This window comes from Conger conger, chromosome 8 (assembly GCF_963514075.1).
Source record: "Conger conger chromosome 8, fConCon1.1, whole genome shotgun sequence".
In the NCBI taxonomy this organism is placed as follows: Eukaryota; Metazoa; Chordata; class Actinopteri; order Anguilliformes; family Congridae; genus Conger; species Conger conger.
In genome coordinates, this window is record NC_083767.1 from 21,769,471 (window position 1) to 21,788,536 (window position 19,066).

Sequence of the window (19,066 nt, forward strand, 5' to 3'; positions counted from 1 at the left end):
TATATATTTTTGTACAACTATATTTATACAACTGGATATACAGTCCCCTCCAAAAGTATTAGGACAGGAAGGTTCATTCCTTTGTTTTTGCTATACACTGAAGACAATCAAGTTCAAAAGATGTACAATTTCTCCCAGACACGTAATTATTTGTATGGCTGGGTGTTTGACACAGATGTCGCAGGTCATTTTATCTTTTTTGGCAGTCCCTTTAATTCCCAGTTTTAAAACAAACGCTCTTTTCCACGATGGACAAAAGTGATTAAAGGCAGCATATCACTGCATTTAGTCTACTCATATTTTTTTACAAGCAGCAACGCTGCTTTTTTTACACTGTTTTTTTAGCACATTATTTCAGTCACTTCCAATTCCAATCCACTTCGAATTATTGGTTAATTTATTAAATTATTTTGTCAATATTTTCTGTAACAAACACCCAGCCTTAATCATTAATTAATATTTACTATTGATAATCGATTGAATTTTTTGCTCTGGGGGTTGCAATGGCGTGATTATTGTTGCAAAGATTATTTTTCCGAAGACTAGATCTGTGTTTCTGTCTTATGCCTTGCCTTACGCCTGCTCTTTATAGGCAGAGAAATTTAATGCACAATTCCACCCTCGTTAACTTTACAATTCAACAAAATGCATAATCAACCACACATATCCACTGATCCACCCTTAAATGCATATGCATTAAGGACCTACAGCATCTTGCGATGACTCGCCTAGATCACACGCATATTGTGGTTCTAGCCCTGTGCGCCATTTTGATTCATACAACGCATGTTTCCTGAGCAGGATGCGCCAAATGTGCGCCTGGAAATTGTCACAAAAGGCATCTGGTCCCGGCAGCAATTTAGAGGCTATACCACAAGATGCAAACCATTCATCAGTAGTAGGAATGGAAGGCAAAATTACAATTTGCAAAGAACTACAGAGATGAGCCAAAAGTTCTGGAACAAAGTTTTATTGATGAGATGAAAAGTGATGAAAGTGATGAAAAGGCCAAAGTGTGGAGAAAGAAGGCATTTGCTCATGATCCGAAACATACAAGCTGATCTGTGAAACATGGTGGAGGAAGACAATAAACACGGTGGAGGAAGGCTTTGGCTTGCATGGCTGCTTCTGAAGTGGGCTCACTAATCTTTATTGATGATTTAACTCATGATGGTAGCAGCAGGATGAATTCAGTCTACAAAAACATTCTGTCTGCCAACTTGCGGAGGAACTTCATCATGCAGCAAGACAATGACCAAAATCTCACTGCCACTGAAAAGCATGACAAAAGAAGAATGCAACAATTTGGTGATGTCAATGGTGGGGACTGCATTCTGAAACAATTCAGGTCAGGTACCTTGCTCAAGGATACAACATGTCTGTGAGTGTGCTTTTGTGTGTTTAAGGCATTCGTCACGAGTGTGTGTACATGTCTTCCATATGTCTTCATGTATCTAGGACACAGACATGCACTATGAAGTCACCAACACACCTGCAATGGCTCGGACCTCTAACCTCAATGAAGAGCTAGGACAGGTACCTGAGCTTCGTTCTTTCTTTTCGTCCTGTATTTTATACAGACTCCTCCTCAGTCTAACTACTTTGTGGTGTTTCCTTTCAGGTGAAGTACATCTTCTCAGACAAAACGGGAACCTTGACCTGCAACGTGATGCAGTTTAAAAAGTGCACCATCGCAGGCTTAGCCTATGGGTGAGAAGGCTTTCATTCTATTCATCCAATCTCCCTCTGCTAATGCGTGCACACAAACACACACACGTCGGCCTCATTAGTGGCATAAATCCGTATCTGAAGCTCTCCTCCCCTGCTGTCTAATTAGTGTCTGCTTGAACGCTCCTTGAGCGCTCAGCTATAAATAACAGGGGGCTTCCATTTGCATGCAGCGCTTTGGGATCCTACAAAGGGATGAAAGGTGCTATATAAGGCACTATATAAATGTGGTTTATCGCCATTTTCATGATACCTGGTGTTTTGTTCTCATGTTTGATATTTTTCGACACACTTTCATTGTTTGTGTGTCATTAGAATTGGAGTGTGTTTCTTTGATTCCAAGCTCATATTTAGAGATTTCCAGAGCCGTGGCATGGAAGAGTATGCCACCATGTGTGGTTGCAGTGTACCTGCTAGTTATATACACTCACCGAGCACTTTATTAGGAATATTTTAACTTTATTACGCCTACTTATTCATGTGATTATCCAATGAGCCAATTGTGCGGCAGCAGTGCAGTGCATACAGTCATGTAAATACGGGTCAGGAGCTTCAGTTTGTGTTCACATCAATCATCAGAATGGGGAAAAAATTTGATCTAAGTGACTTTGTCCGTGGAATGATTGTTGGTGCCAGACAGGGTGGTTTGAGTATCTCAGAAACTGCTGATCTCCTGGGATTTTCACGCATACTAGTCTCTAGAGTTTGCAAAGAATGGTGCAAAAACAAATCCAGTGAGCAGCAGTTCTACAGACAGAAACGCCTTGTTCATAGAGACATCAGAGGAAAATGGCCAGACTGGTCAGTAATACCAATAACCAACCAACAGTGGTATGCAGAAGAGCATCTCTGAACACACAACGCATCATAACTCTGAAGTGGATAGGCTGCGGCAGTAGAAGTCTAAAAAATAAGTCTAATGAATACCTAATGAAGTGCTTGGTGAGTGTATATATCAGTGTAGTTAAAGTCTTTTCTTTTTTATTGTACATAGAAATGATATACTACTGTGTTAGTTGTTATAGAGGAGAAGATGCATTTGTCATTTGAGAGCTCAGTCATCTCAAATTGTGGGAAATCTTTTACTTTGGATCAATGCTATGCAGATGTGAAGCAGACTGGCTGATCTATAGCTGATCTCTGTGGTTATTTCAATTCCCTGAGCTAGGACTAACATTCGGTCAACATGCCACCATGATTGGCGGCTCTGCAAATCACCTGCAATTCCGGATTTATTTTGTGTCAGCACTGACCTCGCACTCACCTCTGAAGCAGATGTCTGCTGTTAACGGCAGCGCTCTCTGAAAAGTAAAATATCTTATTTCTTGAACCGTGAATCCACCCGAAAAAAATTAGTTGCGTTAACACGAAAATGCTGCTAGCTGCCGCATCAGACCATGCCTATAATGTTATGTATTGTAATGTAATGATGACTTGGTTTCATTCTCAATTTGGTGAGTAAAACTTATCTGAGCAGGAAAGGCTGGGATTGTGGGTGAAGATGACGGACAGGTAGATGCCTGGATGGATGGTAGGAGGAGCCAGTGACTGTATAATCGAGTGATCGCAATTATATATAGGACAATTCATTTATACAATCATCGAATTTTATAAACCGGTTTGTGTTTACTTACTTTTCTGTCTCCTCTCAAACTAAATTAAACCCAAGTGTATACCTGTCTCACTACTTAACGATTAAACTTTTGTAATTTAACTTGTTACGTGAGAGAAACGGAATTAACGCAAGCACTCATTTTAAAATATTGACACCAAATAGCCTACCCAGGACTAAAACGGTAGCATGCTTATGTGCAGTGAAAATTATTTTAAACGATTAAATTGCTTTTATGAATTAATTAAGTTAATGAATTGCTTTTCGTCTTCAACCTCATCAAAGTTGTCGTCCTATTATAGCCCTATTATAATCGTTATTTTTTGCCAAACCCACACATATTCCCATAGCCAATTAGAGATCGTACACGTGGTCTGTCCATTTAAAATTTCTAAAATTTAAAAAATTTCCCTCGGGATGAATAAAGTATCTATCTATCTATCTATCTATCTATCTATCATTTTAAGTGACAAAATCGCTTTTAAGTTTTAAGAACAAGTTGCATAGGATACAGTAGCCTGTAAAATCATAGCCTAGCCTATATGGCACTTCATATGTGAGTTATCGTTTTCCGATGTTCAGTGTTCACATTGAAAAACAATTATTTCCCACTGTAACATTTGTAACAAATTTATTGTTAATAAATATGTCATTTGGAAATGGTCGGTTGAATAAATTCTTCCATGTATGTTTACGTAGGCTACTGAAATAATAGTAGCTGCCGTGCTTATTAAGAGTCATGCTGATTTTATGTACAAACAAATATATAAACCCACTTCCCTGTTTTAAATTGGCTAATTTCTTTGTCGGTTATGGGCCACAAAAACTAACTGACATTTCACAATCCAGGTAGGATGATATTCTTGATAATAACAACACAATAATTTGGACCTAAATATTTTGCATAATTGGGGAATTCAAGTGCCCTGCCATCTCTGTTTTCTGGATCTGGATAGTGCCCGATTTTGTGGGTTGGGTTTTCATAGTATGTGAGTAAGTCACCCAGAAACGTGAAAAGACTTCCGCTGAAACATACATCGTTGTACACTACGCTAGGGGAGTGGAAGAGGGCGGAGTTGTCGCCATTTTGTTTGTACACTTTGACAGTGGAGGGATGGTGTCCACAAAGATCGGTTTCCGGGGTACAGAGTGGAAGAGGGTGGTAGTGGAGTTAAAGAGTATGCACTTTCCGGCTAATGGGACGCACCCCTAGTGTCACCACATCATTTTTTGGTTCCTCCATTTCCTGTTAATGCTGTGACCTGTTAATGCTGTGTCTACAGCTACTCCTTCCAGCCCCTCCCCCTTTCCCATGAAAGCACATAACTGTGTGAAAGGGCTTACACTGACTGAAATGCTGAAATTTGTTTCAGCTTATGCTTGTGCCCTCACCTGTAAGGCACAGGAATCATGGGATGGGGTGACTTAAATTCAATTTAATCAATAATAAAGCAGATTGCGTTACAAATGTTGGAAAATAAAGCTTATGTCAATAACGGTATTATTTAGAATTTTATGTGCATATTTATTGAGAGTGCGAATAATTCTGGTACCCACTGTATCTCATCAGCCAATCAGGTGGTAGCAGCTCAGTGCTTAAAAGCATACAGACATGGTCAAGAGGTTCAGTTGTTGTTCAGACCAGACATCAGAAGGGGCAAGAAATGGAATGATTGTTGGTGCCAAACAGTGGTTTCAGTATCTCAGACACTGCTGATGTCCTGGGATTTTAACGCACAGCCGTCTCTATAGCTTATAGAGAATAATGCGAAAAGCAAAAAACATAAAACATCCAGTGAGCGGCAGTTCTGTGGGAAAAATGAGAGAGGTCACCCCATTTGGGCCCTAATGCCAAGCTGAGGCGACTGTCGCGATCGTAGCCCTGCAGCCAATCAGACAACGCTGGGGCATCGGCTCTAATAATGCCTGTGACTTCTTACAGTGGGGTCCAAAAATCTGAGACCACATTGAAAATCTGGGATGTAATCCTGGAAATTAACAGGATTTGAGGAATTACGATGAAAAATGTAGAACAGAGCATGGAGTGCTGCACAATCTAGTCACCTGAACCCCATTGAACATTTATAGAGATTACATTTGAAGACTGACATAAGCCAAGCATTCAGTAACATGGGTATTGCTTTTTGGAACATTGTCAAATAATCCTGGGATAACATGAATCATCAGGTTTTGTGCAAATTTGTGGAGTCCATTCCAGCTCAAGAGCATGTTGCCATTAAAACAACTAAAAAATTAATTGACATTTTTCAAGATTTTTCACTTTTCAGTGAAATCGATATGCTGATAATATAATTTGTCATTAAAAAGTTTGTATTCAATTAGAAAAGAATGTAAAATTGATGCATTTTCACTATGTTTGGACCCCACTGTATTTTTGTATTCCAGTGACTTGGATAGTAACATCCAAGTCATTGGATGGTAATTTATGTTTGTATGATGTATGACAGTGCTCTGTGTGCCCAATCTGTGTTTATCTGATTATATTCTCCATATCCATTTTTCGCATTGGCCTCCTGTCTTGTCCTCCTGAATGTTACAACGACTATTGCTAGTTCAATTTGCCTAGTGTATACAGTACACCTAGTATTTGAATGCATTTACTGTGTATAGTCTTTCTTGCATCAGTTTCTATATCTCTCCGCATCTGTCTTCTGCTTTTTTCTTCCTACACTCTTCTCCTTCACTGAAGGCATCACTCAGATGAAGATTATGGTTATTTTGAGGATGAAGGGTAAGATGGCCCCTCTCTTGCACTTCCTGCTTGGCTGCACATTTGCTGCTTTGCTGTACATTTTGCTCTGCTGTCTGTTTCCTGCTTTGAACCTTTGTAAATGTTCTTGGTGGTAACAGCACTTTGTGGTGTCATTTACCACAGTCATGCATCCTGTCATGTGCTGCTGTCCTTGTGAAGAGATGATGATTATGCTTGAGGCATATATACACGTGACCTGCTCTATCTGGGTTTTAGAAACTATTTGAAAGAGGAGAATGTAAGCTTTCTATAAAATACCAAGATTGTTGCTCTACTTCGGATATCAAGGGAGTTGAGTTCTGTAAGATATGTTGTGTTTAGATTATGGCCTAAAAGAGAGGAACAGGGTGATTGCATGGGGCAATATTATATTGATTCTAAGAATGCTAAGAATGCTGATGTCCTCTTTCATTGAGTGTCTATATCGAAAATCGATAATTGTTGAAACAGTTCCAGATTCAAGCTGAAACCAACGTGGTGTGATTTGGTTTTATTTTATTGAATATGTAGATGGAAATTGTCACTTCCCAGCTTTAACAATTATTTTTCTCCAAATATGACCTCTGTTGTGGGAAGCAGAAGTATAAAAGAGGTATTCAATCGCTAAGCAGGATTACCTCCGAAAACATTTATGTTTAGTGTCATTAAAAAGAGACTAAAACCATGAATCTTCTCATTATAATACAGTGGTGCATAGCCCTGCTTTCAACAATATAAGGTCAAATGAATTAAAGAAAATGAATTACCCCCTTCTACACTTAACTCAGCATCACTCAATCAGGGGCAAGCGTCCTTGGGTAGCCCTCTCTGTTTTCTTGTATTTGCAATTTACTGTCTTGTCTAACATCTCCTGTTTTGTAAATTTGAAATAGTGAGCCTACATTCAATGATTTTTATTAATTTTAAATATATTCTATATGTAGGTTAAGTGAGGGGTTCTAGCACGCAATACCACTTGTGTTTAGTGTTCAGAGTGCTGAACATCTTAAGAAGGATATTGTTTGTTTGAACCACTGGATTCAGAAATGTATTATACTTTTACCACTATACAATTCCAGCGTTATGGATGTAAATGGATGTGTATGGATTTGGACAAAATGGCAAACAAAATCCATCAGAAAATGTATCCTTCTACATGATAAAAAATGTTTGTGCATGTTATTATAATAATAATGGATGGGCCAAAAAATTTTAAAAGACAAATAACTTGCGTTATGAATGTGACGCAAAAAGACAGGTATTTTGGGGAGGCCATATACTTTCTAAATACTGAATTTCAGTAGCTTCAGCTAATGTTCACATCAACCATCAGAATTTTGAAAAAATTTGATCTAAGTGACTTTGACTGTGGAATGATTGTTGGTGACAGAAAATCCCAGGAGATCAGCCGTTTCTGAGATACTCAAACAGGGTGCTAAATAACTATAATGTAATGTATCCCTCGCCTAAAACCTGTAATCTCAGATCCTGTGTTTGCACAAACCTGTGGATACACGGTCTCCCCGCCATGTAAAGCAAGGATTCACAATCCTGTTTTTCCTCTCGGATAGACACACTGCGCAGGTGGCTGAAGAGGTGGGATTTAACGACCCCAGCCTGTTGGAGAACCTCCAGAGAAACCATGTAAGTTTGCCCACCAATGAGCTCTGTGCCCGAAAGAAGACACAGAGAGAAGCCAGAGGGAAATTTCCCTGAGCCAAACAAACCACACTCACCTGGAAAGGGACCTCTTCCTAGGGTTACCTAGGGTCAAGTCAAATTTAGGAACAACCTTTCAGTAATTGTTTGCTCATGAGAAAATTTTTTTGGTTTTTCTCTCTGGGAATTCCCATTGTTTCAAACCACTTCCTAGGTCCAAGCAGCGGGTGGGACATTAACACTCTGTTATCAATAGTTAATATTTTCTTCATAGGGTATATGGATTTTCAGCGTTGCCTGCATTTTTATTTTCAGCAAGTCACCAGCCAGACAGTAGCACTGTATCACACTTCATAGTGTTGAGTACCATACTGTATTAATGAATTAGATAGATTTTACATTTATATAGCGTTTATATAGCGTTTATATAGCGTTTTGTGCTTTACAGTGATGAACTAACCTGAACCACCACCAGCACTCACATGGGTAATGCAATGGCAGCCATTTTGTGCCAGAATGCTCACTACACATCAACTATGGTAGAGAAGGAGAGAACAATTTAAATTGGGATGATTAGATGGCAGGTTGAAAGGTTGGGAATTTAGCTTATGGGTTCTTGTGTTTGCAGCCAACTGCACCCACCATCCGGGAGTTTATGACCATGATGGCTGTGTGCCACACAGCCGTACCAGAGCGGACTGGCGATGAGATCATCTACCAGGCGGCTTCTCCAGGTTTGCCCCGCCAAATCCACTCCGCACCTCTGATTATCAGCTCTCCGTAGCTGCTGAATCACTTCCAACTACACTATATATGATACATTATACCCTATACACACCTCAAGCAGCAAGTTCACCCCTAAAATCTGGACTGCCCAACCTTTGTTCTACCAGGATCACATCTTCCTGTACACTCCCCACCCCATAATTCCCCACCAGAACTCTCCACCCCCAGAGCCACATTCTCCACCACATGACATTATATGATGTGAAGTGATCTTTGTGGAAAATGTTTCTGTTTTGACCCAATGAAATTCTGTAAACCACTGAAAGCACAGTGAGGTGATTGAGTGCCTATCAGTACTGTCTGAACTCCAAACCACTCGGCCGAGTGTCATGTGGGACAGTTTTGCTGTTTTTTAGCGGTCAGCGATAAATGTCCCATACATATCCCAGCAATTGTGTCTGTGTACAGTAAAAGGTGTTCTTTGGATTTGCAGTTATGTTTCCCATGAGTTTAGGCCATTTCTGAGCTGCTGGCCGAGCAATAGAACTTAGTCAATATCAGGCTGCTCAGGCTATTATCTAAAATCACTGAAATGTGGAATAAAGCAACTTTGGTGGTATCCATATTACTCTTACATATTTTCATACATATTTTCACTTTTATTCATTTTTGGCTTGTTTACTGTAATCCAGTTGCACATGACATAATTTACTATACCACTGAATGAATGATGGAATGTTTTACTGAAGTCAATGTCACACCTAAAGTTAATTCATATTCTCAATATTCCCAGTAGCAGTGCAGGCCAAAAGCATATCTATCTACTTTTGGGGGGAAAAAGCCACTTGGGATCTTCTCTTTGAACATTTGTGACAAACCAGAGTTTTAAGCCACATTGTACATTTTAGAGTAACGCAACAGCTGCACACCTTGCGCGAAGCCTGCTTTCTTTCCCCCTCAGAGGAGCCAAAAAATGAGGGCCGTTAATTCAAATGAATAAAGCAAGGTCTGACTGTCCCGAAAATATGCCTGAGTGCTTCTAGAACTATCCACAGTTGCTAATTAGGGAAGAATTCCCGACTCTTTCTTTCTCGCAGGGACAGTGTTCCCTGGCCTTCTTGTTAGTTATACTGCTGCTACTGGTGCATCCCTTTGTGTTAATTTCAGTGACTCAGTCTTCCTCCCCTCCTCTCTGTTTTACCGTCATTCTCGCTTTCTTTTTCTCACTCTCACTCCTTATTATTCTAAACTTTCCCTATTTGCCTCTGCTGCTGTTATATGTTTTTGCCACAGAGAGATTGCTTTATTTCCATGTGAGTTTTGTTGATAATTTCAGTTGGAATGCGTTTTTAATGATGTGCTACTTGATGTGTAGAATTTATGGATCCTAAACTAGCTGCTTTTACCCCTTCTTCTTCAAGTCTTTTACAAAGCCCAAATGGTACTACATGATTTGTCCATCTGTAAAGAAATTATAGATAGGGTACTGTATATACAGTAATTGCATGGTACACAATGCTGTAGTCATGTAGTGCTGTACATATCTGTTGTTGATGATATTGCCTATACTGTATCACTAAAGTGAGGTAATTGTTTGGATTCATTGTGCAAATGTTGGTGAGTTGATTTGGGCTCATGTTGTTTTTTTGGGACTCCCTATTTTTTCGTGATGCTGGGTCTTCCCCTGTTTTTTCCAGATGAGGGGGCCCTGGTGAGAGCAGCAAGGGACCTCGGCTTTGTGTTTTCTGGCCGAACCCCAGACTCTGTCATCATCAATTGTGTGAGTAACCAGTGGAACGGTACAGAATGGGATGGATGGTGTTCTATAAGTTCTTTGCCAGAGGAAATTAAACCCATAGAAAGTGTTCGGTTGGACATGCTGAAGCCACGCCAAGGAGATAGCCCTGGCATAAATCATATTGTACATGGTTAATGGTGCATTCTAGGGTTGTTGGGCGGTTGATTCAGTTAAGTCACCACACTGTGGTGCATGAATGAGCCCCATGGTCTCTGATGGAAAGCAGACCATGCTAGCAATGACTGTGGCTGGTAGCTCCATCGGGTGACATGCAATTGGTTCAATGGGTAAGGGATCAGTGTTTCACTGCTCTTTAGTCACCCCCACTGGTCGATTAGGCGCCCATGGTCTACAGGTCAAAGTGGCATATGAAAGGTCTTCCTCCGACTCCATTCTGTGCAAGATTGACTGTTGTCTGCAATGTGAAAAGAAGCAGCTGGTGACTCCGGAAAAATCCACGGATGGTTACACTCTTCCAAATCAGTAGTGGGGTTCACCCATGAACGTGCTGGCGGTTGCAGATAATTGGACATTCTAAGTTATGGTGGGAATTGGACAGCCCCATGTTGGTTAGCAAATTTATTTATAATGGTTTTTTTTTCTCCAAAAGGGATTTCCATCAAATAAAACTGAACAAACAACCCTGAAAGCACAAGTGCTATTAATAATTCAGTTAAATACATCGCCTTTCCAGCTTAATGAGCCAGTAAGACCACACCACTGTCTTAAGTGGGCAAAAGAGTAACACATTTCGGCAAGCAATATGATTTACACCTTTAGGCTGCAATTAGCAGTTTTCCGTTTTTACTCCGTATCCTAAAGCAGCATCTTGAGTCTTGAGTCTTGTCATAATGGATACAGAGTGCAGTATTTTGCCCCCATAAATCAATTGATTGAATCACATTCCGCTGTATCAATAGCTATAAACTCTTAATCCCCAGCATGGAATGGCTGTTGAGATTGTAATTGTGCATCAATCGAGTTTTTACTTATCACAGTCTGCTCTCTGTTCAGGTAATTATAGCCCCTCTCCCAGGGTACAGAGTTGATTTATGAATGGTTTCCAAGGGATATGAAATATTACTCCGGTGCATCCACGGGAGCCTGCCGCATAATTAACAGTTACAGTCTCCAACCTGCTCTCTTTAACTCTTTAATGCACATACACTCACTGAGCCACTTTATTAGGTCTTTATTCGACTTATTTTTTTGACTTATTGGTTACTTCTGCTGCTGTAGCCTAACCACTTAGAGGTTTGAGGTGTTGTGTGTTCAGAGATGCTCTTCTGAATACCACTGTTGTAATGTGTGCTTATTTATGTTACTGTCACCTTCCTGTCAGCTTTGACCAGTCTGGCCCTTGTTCTAACCACCCTCTACTGACCTCTCTCTTTAACAACACGTTTCTGCCTGCAGAACTCCTGCTCATTTGATGTTTTTTTGTTTTTCACACCAGTCTCTGTGAACTATAGGGACTGTTGTATGTGAAGTTTCTGAGATAAGCAGTTTCTAAGATACTCAAAACACCCTGTCTGGCACCAATAATCATTCCATGGACAAAGTCACATTTCTTTCCCATTCTGACATTTGGTCTGAAAAACAGCTGAACCTCTTGACCATGTCTGTATGCTTTTATGCTTTTATGCTTTTAGTTGCTGCCACATGATTGGCTGATTAAATATTTGCATTAACAAGCTGGTGTCCAGGTCTACCTAATAATGTGCTCACTGAGTGTATGTGCTATGTAAAAACTTCATACATAGAAGTTTAAATGCTGTTCTCCTCAAACCAGTTATCATTTTACTGGGTGTAATATATTTCTCAAGCTAAGAGCAATAATTACTTTAATTGGCAATTTCCTGTTATCCCACATGTAATTTTCTGTTATGTCCTGTTATTTCCTCTTATCCAGTTGTCCAGGAAGGGCAATTGATAAATAGATTGTATGTACTGTACTATACTGTAAAGCGTTTTTGCAAGTTTTTTAACTTTTTATGTATTTGGTTAGGGAAGATTGCACCACTCCAAGGTATCATAAAAAGAAAATGTAATGGATTTTAGGCCATGACTATAGGTTTCACTGACATTTTCTTGAGCCAGTACTTTCATTGTGTCATCATCCCATTCATCCCAGAATCTTGGTTTCTCTGTCACATTTCTACATTTCTGTTTTTGTTTAAGCCCAGCAGGGGCCTTCCTTATCACACAAGGGTCCATTAAGCATTTGAACTGAATGATCAGCTGAATGCTGGCATCTAGTGGTTGGGCTTGAAAATGACTGCTCAGATCAGTAGTATTGTGTGTAACTGATATTTAGTGGTTTTTACCTGTGTATTATATGCCAGTCATGTATTTGTCTTAATACTTAATACTTTTTGCCTCCATGATTTTTCAAAGATCACTGAATTGAGAGACATTGAGGGCCTTGTTTTGTTTTCTGTATTCTGTGCATCAGCTAAGCCAGGAGGAAAGGTATGAGCTGCTGAATGTTCTGGAGTTCACAAGGTAAGTTTTATCCAGTGTGCATGTCTGTGCTGACTGTCATCAGTGTGGCAGGTAGACCACTGGCTTGCCAGTTCCAAATGCAGGCATATCAACTGCAGCTCAGTCACATTTGGTGAAAATCAGTACCTATTAGACCAGACTGTCAGTGATGCTCATACTTACAGCAGCCCTGGATCAAATATGTAATTGTCTTGGATTCAAATACTTGTATCAAACTTATAAAATACTCTCAAAAAGTGCAAACCCTGCCGACACAGAACGGTATTAGAATCCAAGGCAATTGGGTTTGTATCCCAAGTCAGTAGTGATATTAGTTAATGGTGTAATGTAGTTGTCATAGTTGTCATGGAATCTACATGAAATTGTGTCTGGCAGTACTCTGTTAGTAGACTGTTGTATTCTGATACAATTTGTCCCAAAGCTATACACTAGTACACACTTGCAGAAATCAGTCATTGATTTTAAGCTTTAATGACACACCACTGCAAACTATATTGTAATAGATATATTGTATATTGTATATTATCTCTTTCAGGATGCATTATTTATTGCTAAATTATTAAATAGAATTTATTTTGAGCCTGATTCTTTTCCTGACCTCATTGGGCTTACAGTATCTGTCTCTGTTTCAAGAGAATGATATTAATCAAAATGTTTAGGTCAACCCAAGTCTTGGCGCCTTTGAAACGTTTTTGACATGACAAAGCTGGATGAAAATCACATACTAAAAAACAATGATTCAGTGTGATGTTTTTCTGTGATTATACTGTTTTTCCCTCCAAATTCCTCTCATTCTCTGGCCCCTTTCCGCTCAGTTCCAGGAAAAGAATGTCTGTCATAATGCGAACTCCATCCGGGAAGATCCGCCTCTACTGCAAAGGGGCTGTGAGTATTTCCCTTCATGAAACTACGGCTCTTCACCCACGACATTCAGTTCAGAGCTGTGTGTTTTCTAAAATACATGCTAACAAAAGAATGGGTGTGACTGTAGCTAAGCATATAAATGAATAATATGTATGTGCGCTAGCAAAACTTGACAGAACTCAGTCAAGGCATGCTTTGAAGCATACTCCATTTTTTTTTTCGTAGACATCCATGCCATAGTTGAGGTCCTTTATCCCCTTGACTTGACTAGAGGTTTGAAATGTGGGAGGAAGTCACTGACAAAGTTCACTCAATGCATCCTGATGAAAGGTCATTGCAAGGTGACAATGAACTTGTCACCATTTGCTGATGAGCCAAGCACCCAAGCACATAGTGTGCAAGAATGTGTTTTTAAATACGGCCCTGATCTTAGTAAGCCATAGTTCAGGTGGAGTCATCTCCAAACCAGCACTTCTGTTTTATTAGAGTTCCCAACAGGCGTCCTAACCTTCGGCATACAGTGCTGGAGGAGTGCTCTTTCTGTCCAAAATAAGAACGGGCTCGACAGAGTAACTCCATTAGGTAATAATATTTCAGGCTTGCCCCTGGAGAGAATCACATCCCTGTCCAGGCCATACATCACAAGCTCTCCAAACACTTTCCCATTCATAATTCCCAGAGTGCAAACTGTAACCATCTGGCTGTAGATATCAAGTGCCCCAAAACAAGGACAAAGAATACTTCAAAGAATACCTCTTTTATACCAAAGAATATTCAACTCCTCAACAAATGTGTTTATTGATTAATTGTTTATTATTGTATATATTATTTAGTGCCATATTGGCTATATCCTTTGTAATACATTGACTAAATGTTGAATCTTGTTAATGTGAATTTTTTTGTGCAGAACAAATTGCCTTCAGGGCAATCCATGTTTAATTTATTTGGCTCTTTCACTCACTAGCCAACTCACTCAGTCACACACGCACACACGCAACTGAATTAGAGCTGGAAAATGGCCATCCTCAGAAATCAGATGGTGTGCATCTTGATTTAAGATACTGTGCTTGTTTAGCAAAGTGTTTCACAACCCTCCACCTGGGAACTAACTGTGCATGCCAGTATTTGTTCTAACCACAGTGACAAGCTCTGCACTGTAATGAGCTATAATGAGGAACGGCATGGTGAGTAGCCAATGTCAAAAGTGCTTTCTTTTTCCCTGCAGGACACAGTCATCTATGATCGGCTGGCTGCCTCCTCTAAATATAAAGAAATCACACTTACTCACTTGGAGCAATTTGCCACGGAAGGTGAGTCACCCGCACACAGACACAGAATCACACAAACACACACACACACACACACACAAACAAACACATGCACATTTTTGCATGGTGGGTATTATATACAATGCAGCCTGTAAGTATTTGGACAGTCGTACAATTTCCGCTTTCCAAATCATTTCTGTACAGTTTTCACTGTCCAAATACTTACAGACTGCACTGTACATATGCTCAGTGACCACTTCATTACTTAGACTTATTAATTCAGACGTAGTGGTCTTCTGCTGCTGTAGCCCATCCACTTCAAGGTTCGATGTTGTGGGTTCAGAGTTGCTCCTCTGCACACCACTGTCGTTATTTGAGTTACTGTCACCTTCCTGTCAGCTTGAACCAGTCTGGTCATTCTCCTCTGACCTCTCTAATTAACGGATGTTTTCTTTAGTTTTTTTGCACCATTCTCTGTAAATGCTAGAGACTAGGAGATTAGCAGTTTCTCCTAGTCCAAATATTCAAAGAACCCCATCTGGCACCAACAATCATTCCACAGTCATAGTCACTTAGATTACATTTCTTCCCCCGTCCAATGTTTCTTGAATAAGATCTAAACCTTTTGTCCATCTGCATGTCTGCATTGGGTTGCTGCCACATGATTGGGTGATTTATATATTTACAGTAAACAAACTGATGTACGGGTCTTACCAACACTTTGGGTAAAATATTACATGCCCACAATCCATAATGGCCATAGAATTACTAGATTAGACACAGTACAAACAAATGTGCAGAGAGAGGAGAGAGCTTTATTAAGTCAAAGCAGCTTCTTTCATTTAGATTTCTAGTCACTAAGCTCTCCCGAGTGTACATACGATAACCAGTGGCTCTACCTAGAATTCATGTGTGGCTCCATTCTCCCACTCCTTAGGGCTGCGTACTCTGTGCTACGCAGTAGCCGACATCTCGGAGGTTTCGTACCAGGAGTGGGTGGAGGTGTACCACAGCGCTGCGACTGCACTACAGCATCGGGCACTGAAGCTGGAGGAGAGCTATGAGCGCATCGAAAAGGTCAGGCCTACCACCCCGTCCCACACTTACCCACGGTCCCGCCAACTGTGTCTTTCACTGCATGGGTCACTTAATTGGCTTTGATGAAGCTCAGCATACACTGTGGGTCCCCAGGACCAGGGTTGAGAAACGGCATGGTGAGTAGCCAAGGTGCAAGATGTCAAAAGTGACCTGCTTTCTTTTCTCCTGCAGGACACAGTCATCTATGATCGGCTGGCTGCCCCTCAATTTCTCCTCAAAATGTACGCAGGCAAGCGTACACCATATCTGGGTCAATTGCGTAATTGTTTTTGGATTCAGATACTTTTCGACACTTTACTGAGCTTGCAAACCCAACCAAAAGGACCAGAAAGTGGCTCAGTTGCACCAGACAAGATCAGTTGTTCAGGCAGAAGTTTTTGAATCCAAAACAATTCCGTAATTGATCCAGGTCTGATACACACGGAGACGCACACTAACCATGTGCCTAGCACAGTTATGGAGCCATTAACTAACATCTCGTAACTAACAATTTGCCAAAGCACTGAATCATGTAAGACCATTTACAGTAGCAAGTCCAGAAGGTCGTTCTTTTAGCTTAATGTACTCAAATCATTATTGGAAGGCCACTGACTGTAACAAGTGCTGAAGGAGAAATATTTTAACTTATTTCGATAACTCTTAATATTGTGCCTGTGATAAAGTGTGTCTTCAGAGGACATTGTGAAAGACAGTGGTATCCTGAGAGGTTCTTATCCGACCAGTAGTGTGCAGTGTTTATGTACTGTATGTAGCACCTCAGTGAGCTGCAGGTTTGAAACCCTGCTCCACCCCTGGAAATGGGCTACTCACCTCAGTTGCCCCCTGCTTATAAATGGATAATACGGCGAGTGCAAGTCATGCCAGCTGCCACCTCAGGCACCTGCAGAGGAAACACGCTGCATAATGACTTGTTTATTTTCTCGACTACCCCATTTGACCAGAGAACAGCCTTTACAGTGTACGGTCATTTTATCCCGCACTTAACGGCTGGAGCAGCAAAGTTCAACCTTTTGGAGCTGCACCGTTATTTAATGCCTCCCCCAATGAGCAGATTAATGTGGGAGGCAAGTGGGGAATCCTACAGCCGATGCAGAGTCACGGAGCACAATCACGCCCCTGTCAAGCGCAACAATTTATCTCCAAAGTGCAAGTCAAACACAGGTAGCCACGCTCATAAATCACAAGTGGACCGAGCCCGCCAGGCTAGGCAGCCTGTGCAAATAAGCGGCCTCAATAACGCGCCTTCATAGGAGAACGGGTGCATCTCTGCCTCCTAGCCACTGGGTGGCAGCGCTGATCAACTCCGGTGGAAAATATTTCTTCCAGCGCAACACTGAATGAATGAACCCAATTCAGAATTTAGCACTCAATTCAGTTAACTTGTATACCATTTTCAATTTTGTCATTACTTAAAGCGCAGGTAAAATTTTAAGGATTTCCCTGTCATGGTGATAGATCTTTTTATTTTTTCAAGTGATTTCAGAGCATTTAATTAAATGACAAATACTGAAAGCACTTTTTGTAATTAAAGGTTAATCTAAATTAAATACTGAATATATTACTCTGTACTCATTAAATGCCAGTTTGTTAATACAAGAGGTTCAAGAGGTTCAGCTGTTTTTCAGACCACATCTCAGAATGAGGAAGAAATGTGACTGACCATGGAATGATTTTTGGTGTCAGACAGGGTCAAGAGATGCACAACAGTCTCTTACACAGTGCATCATTACATTACATTACATTACATTATTGGCATTTGGCAGACGCTCTTATCCAGAGCGACGTACAGTTGATTAGACTAAGCAGGAGACAATCCTCCCCTACGGGCAATTTAGACTCTCCAATCAGCCTTAACCTGCATGTCTTTGGACTGTGGGAGGAAACCGGAGTGCCCGGAGGAAACCCACACAAACACGGGGAGAACATGCAAACTCCACACAGAGAGGCCATGGCCAATGGGGATTCGAACCCAGGACCTCCTTGCTGTGCTACCCACTGCACCATCCGTGCCGCCTATTAGTATACATATTAGGGGAAATAGATTAATGAGACAGAGCCTTCCAGGAACACAGTTTGAAAAATGTGAATACCCAGACATAAATGCAATGATATTCATAGTGATTGGGGAAGTTAAAAGGTACTATACATTACCCTATATCACTATACAGTATAAGTGTGTTGAAAGAGCACCTTGAATTGTTAATCCCGAGGTGTACTTTAGCACTTCTCTCTCCAAAGTCCTGTCAAAGCCTGTGCTGCTCACAACACAATTGTGGCTATGTTAGTGACCGCTAGTTTAGCTGAAGCGCTCATGCCACACACCCGGGCACGCGCCGTGCCCAAATGTGTCCACAATGTTCTTTTTTCATTATTATCATTTCTTTATCAGAAGTACCTTCTAATGTGGGATGAGTGAATCACTTCTTCCCTTGCTCCACCAGCATTTTGAAGCCACTTTTCCCTCATCATTTCTGCCCTTGTTCACTCCTCTTTTTCCAGATGGCCTTGAATTTTATTTGGGCGAAACTCTATTTGCAGTTGTCTTTGGCATGTGTACATACGTTGGGACATGAAACTTATAGGACTCCTTTGCAGTGAACATTTTTAAATAAACCCCACCACTCCAGCCCTGGGAGCTTCATGCACATGCCAAGCATTCACTACAGTAATGCAAAGGCTGTTTGTGCTGTAGTTGCCTGGTCCCTCTGAGTGAACAGTGTGGCTTGTCTCTGTTTTCAGAACCTGCAGTTGCTGGGGGCAACTGCCATTGAGGATAAGCTCCAGGACAAAGTTCCAGAGACGATTGAGACCCTTATGAAGGCTGACATCAAGATTTGGATCCTCACCGGGGACAAGCAAGAGACTGCCATCAACATCGGTGAGCCACATCCACATTGCCGTCACTTCCTGCTGTGCTAGCCTTTTCAGTAAGAGAAACTGTTACCAGCAGCTGGTAATTTTTGGAAAGCAAAATAAGAGTTCCTGGCCCCTTAGTTCCTTTCTGGGGTGATACTCATAACATGCTCATAGGCAGGCATGACATAATCTAAGAATTA

The 19,066-nt window shown here is 40.8% G+C and overlaps 1 protein-coding gene across 5 annotated transcripts in view; it reads left to right on the forward strand.

The window, feature by feature from the left end:
• The window catches only part of LOC133134957 (probable phospholipid-transporting ATPase IA), a 102,956-nt gene that overhangs the window by 36,642 nt on the left and 47,248 nt on the right, over nt 1–19,066 (forward strand). For 3 of the 5 annotated variants that reach the window (XM_061251607.1, XM_061251603.1, XM_061251606.1), the window contains exons 13-23: nt 1,459–1,536; nt 1,622–1,710; nt 6,051–6,092; nt 7,664–7,736; nt 8,380–8,485; nt 10,175–10,257; nt 12,731–12,780; nt 13,596–13,665; nt 14,870–14,954; nt 15,850–15,989; nt 18,750–18,888. In XM_061251607.1, coding sequence (XP_061107591.1) covers nt 1,459–1,536; nt 1,622–1,710; nt 6,051–6,092; nt 7,664–7,736; nt 8,380–8,485; nt 10,175–10,257; nt 12,731–12,780; nt 13,596–13,665; nt 14,870–14,954; nt 15,850–15,989; nt 18,750–18,888 — 955 coding nt within the window. The remainder of the gene's footprint in view (nt 1–1,458; nt 1,537–1,621; nt 1,711–6,050; nt 6,093–7,663; nt 7,737–8,379; nt 8,486–10,174; nt 10,258–12,730; nt 12,781–13,595; nt 13,666–14,869; nt 14,955–15,849; nt 15,990–18,749; nt 18,889–19,066) is intronic. The other 2 variants (XM_061251605.1, XM_061251608.1) reach the window with 1 other exon arrangement.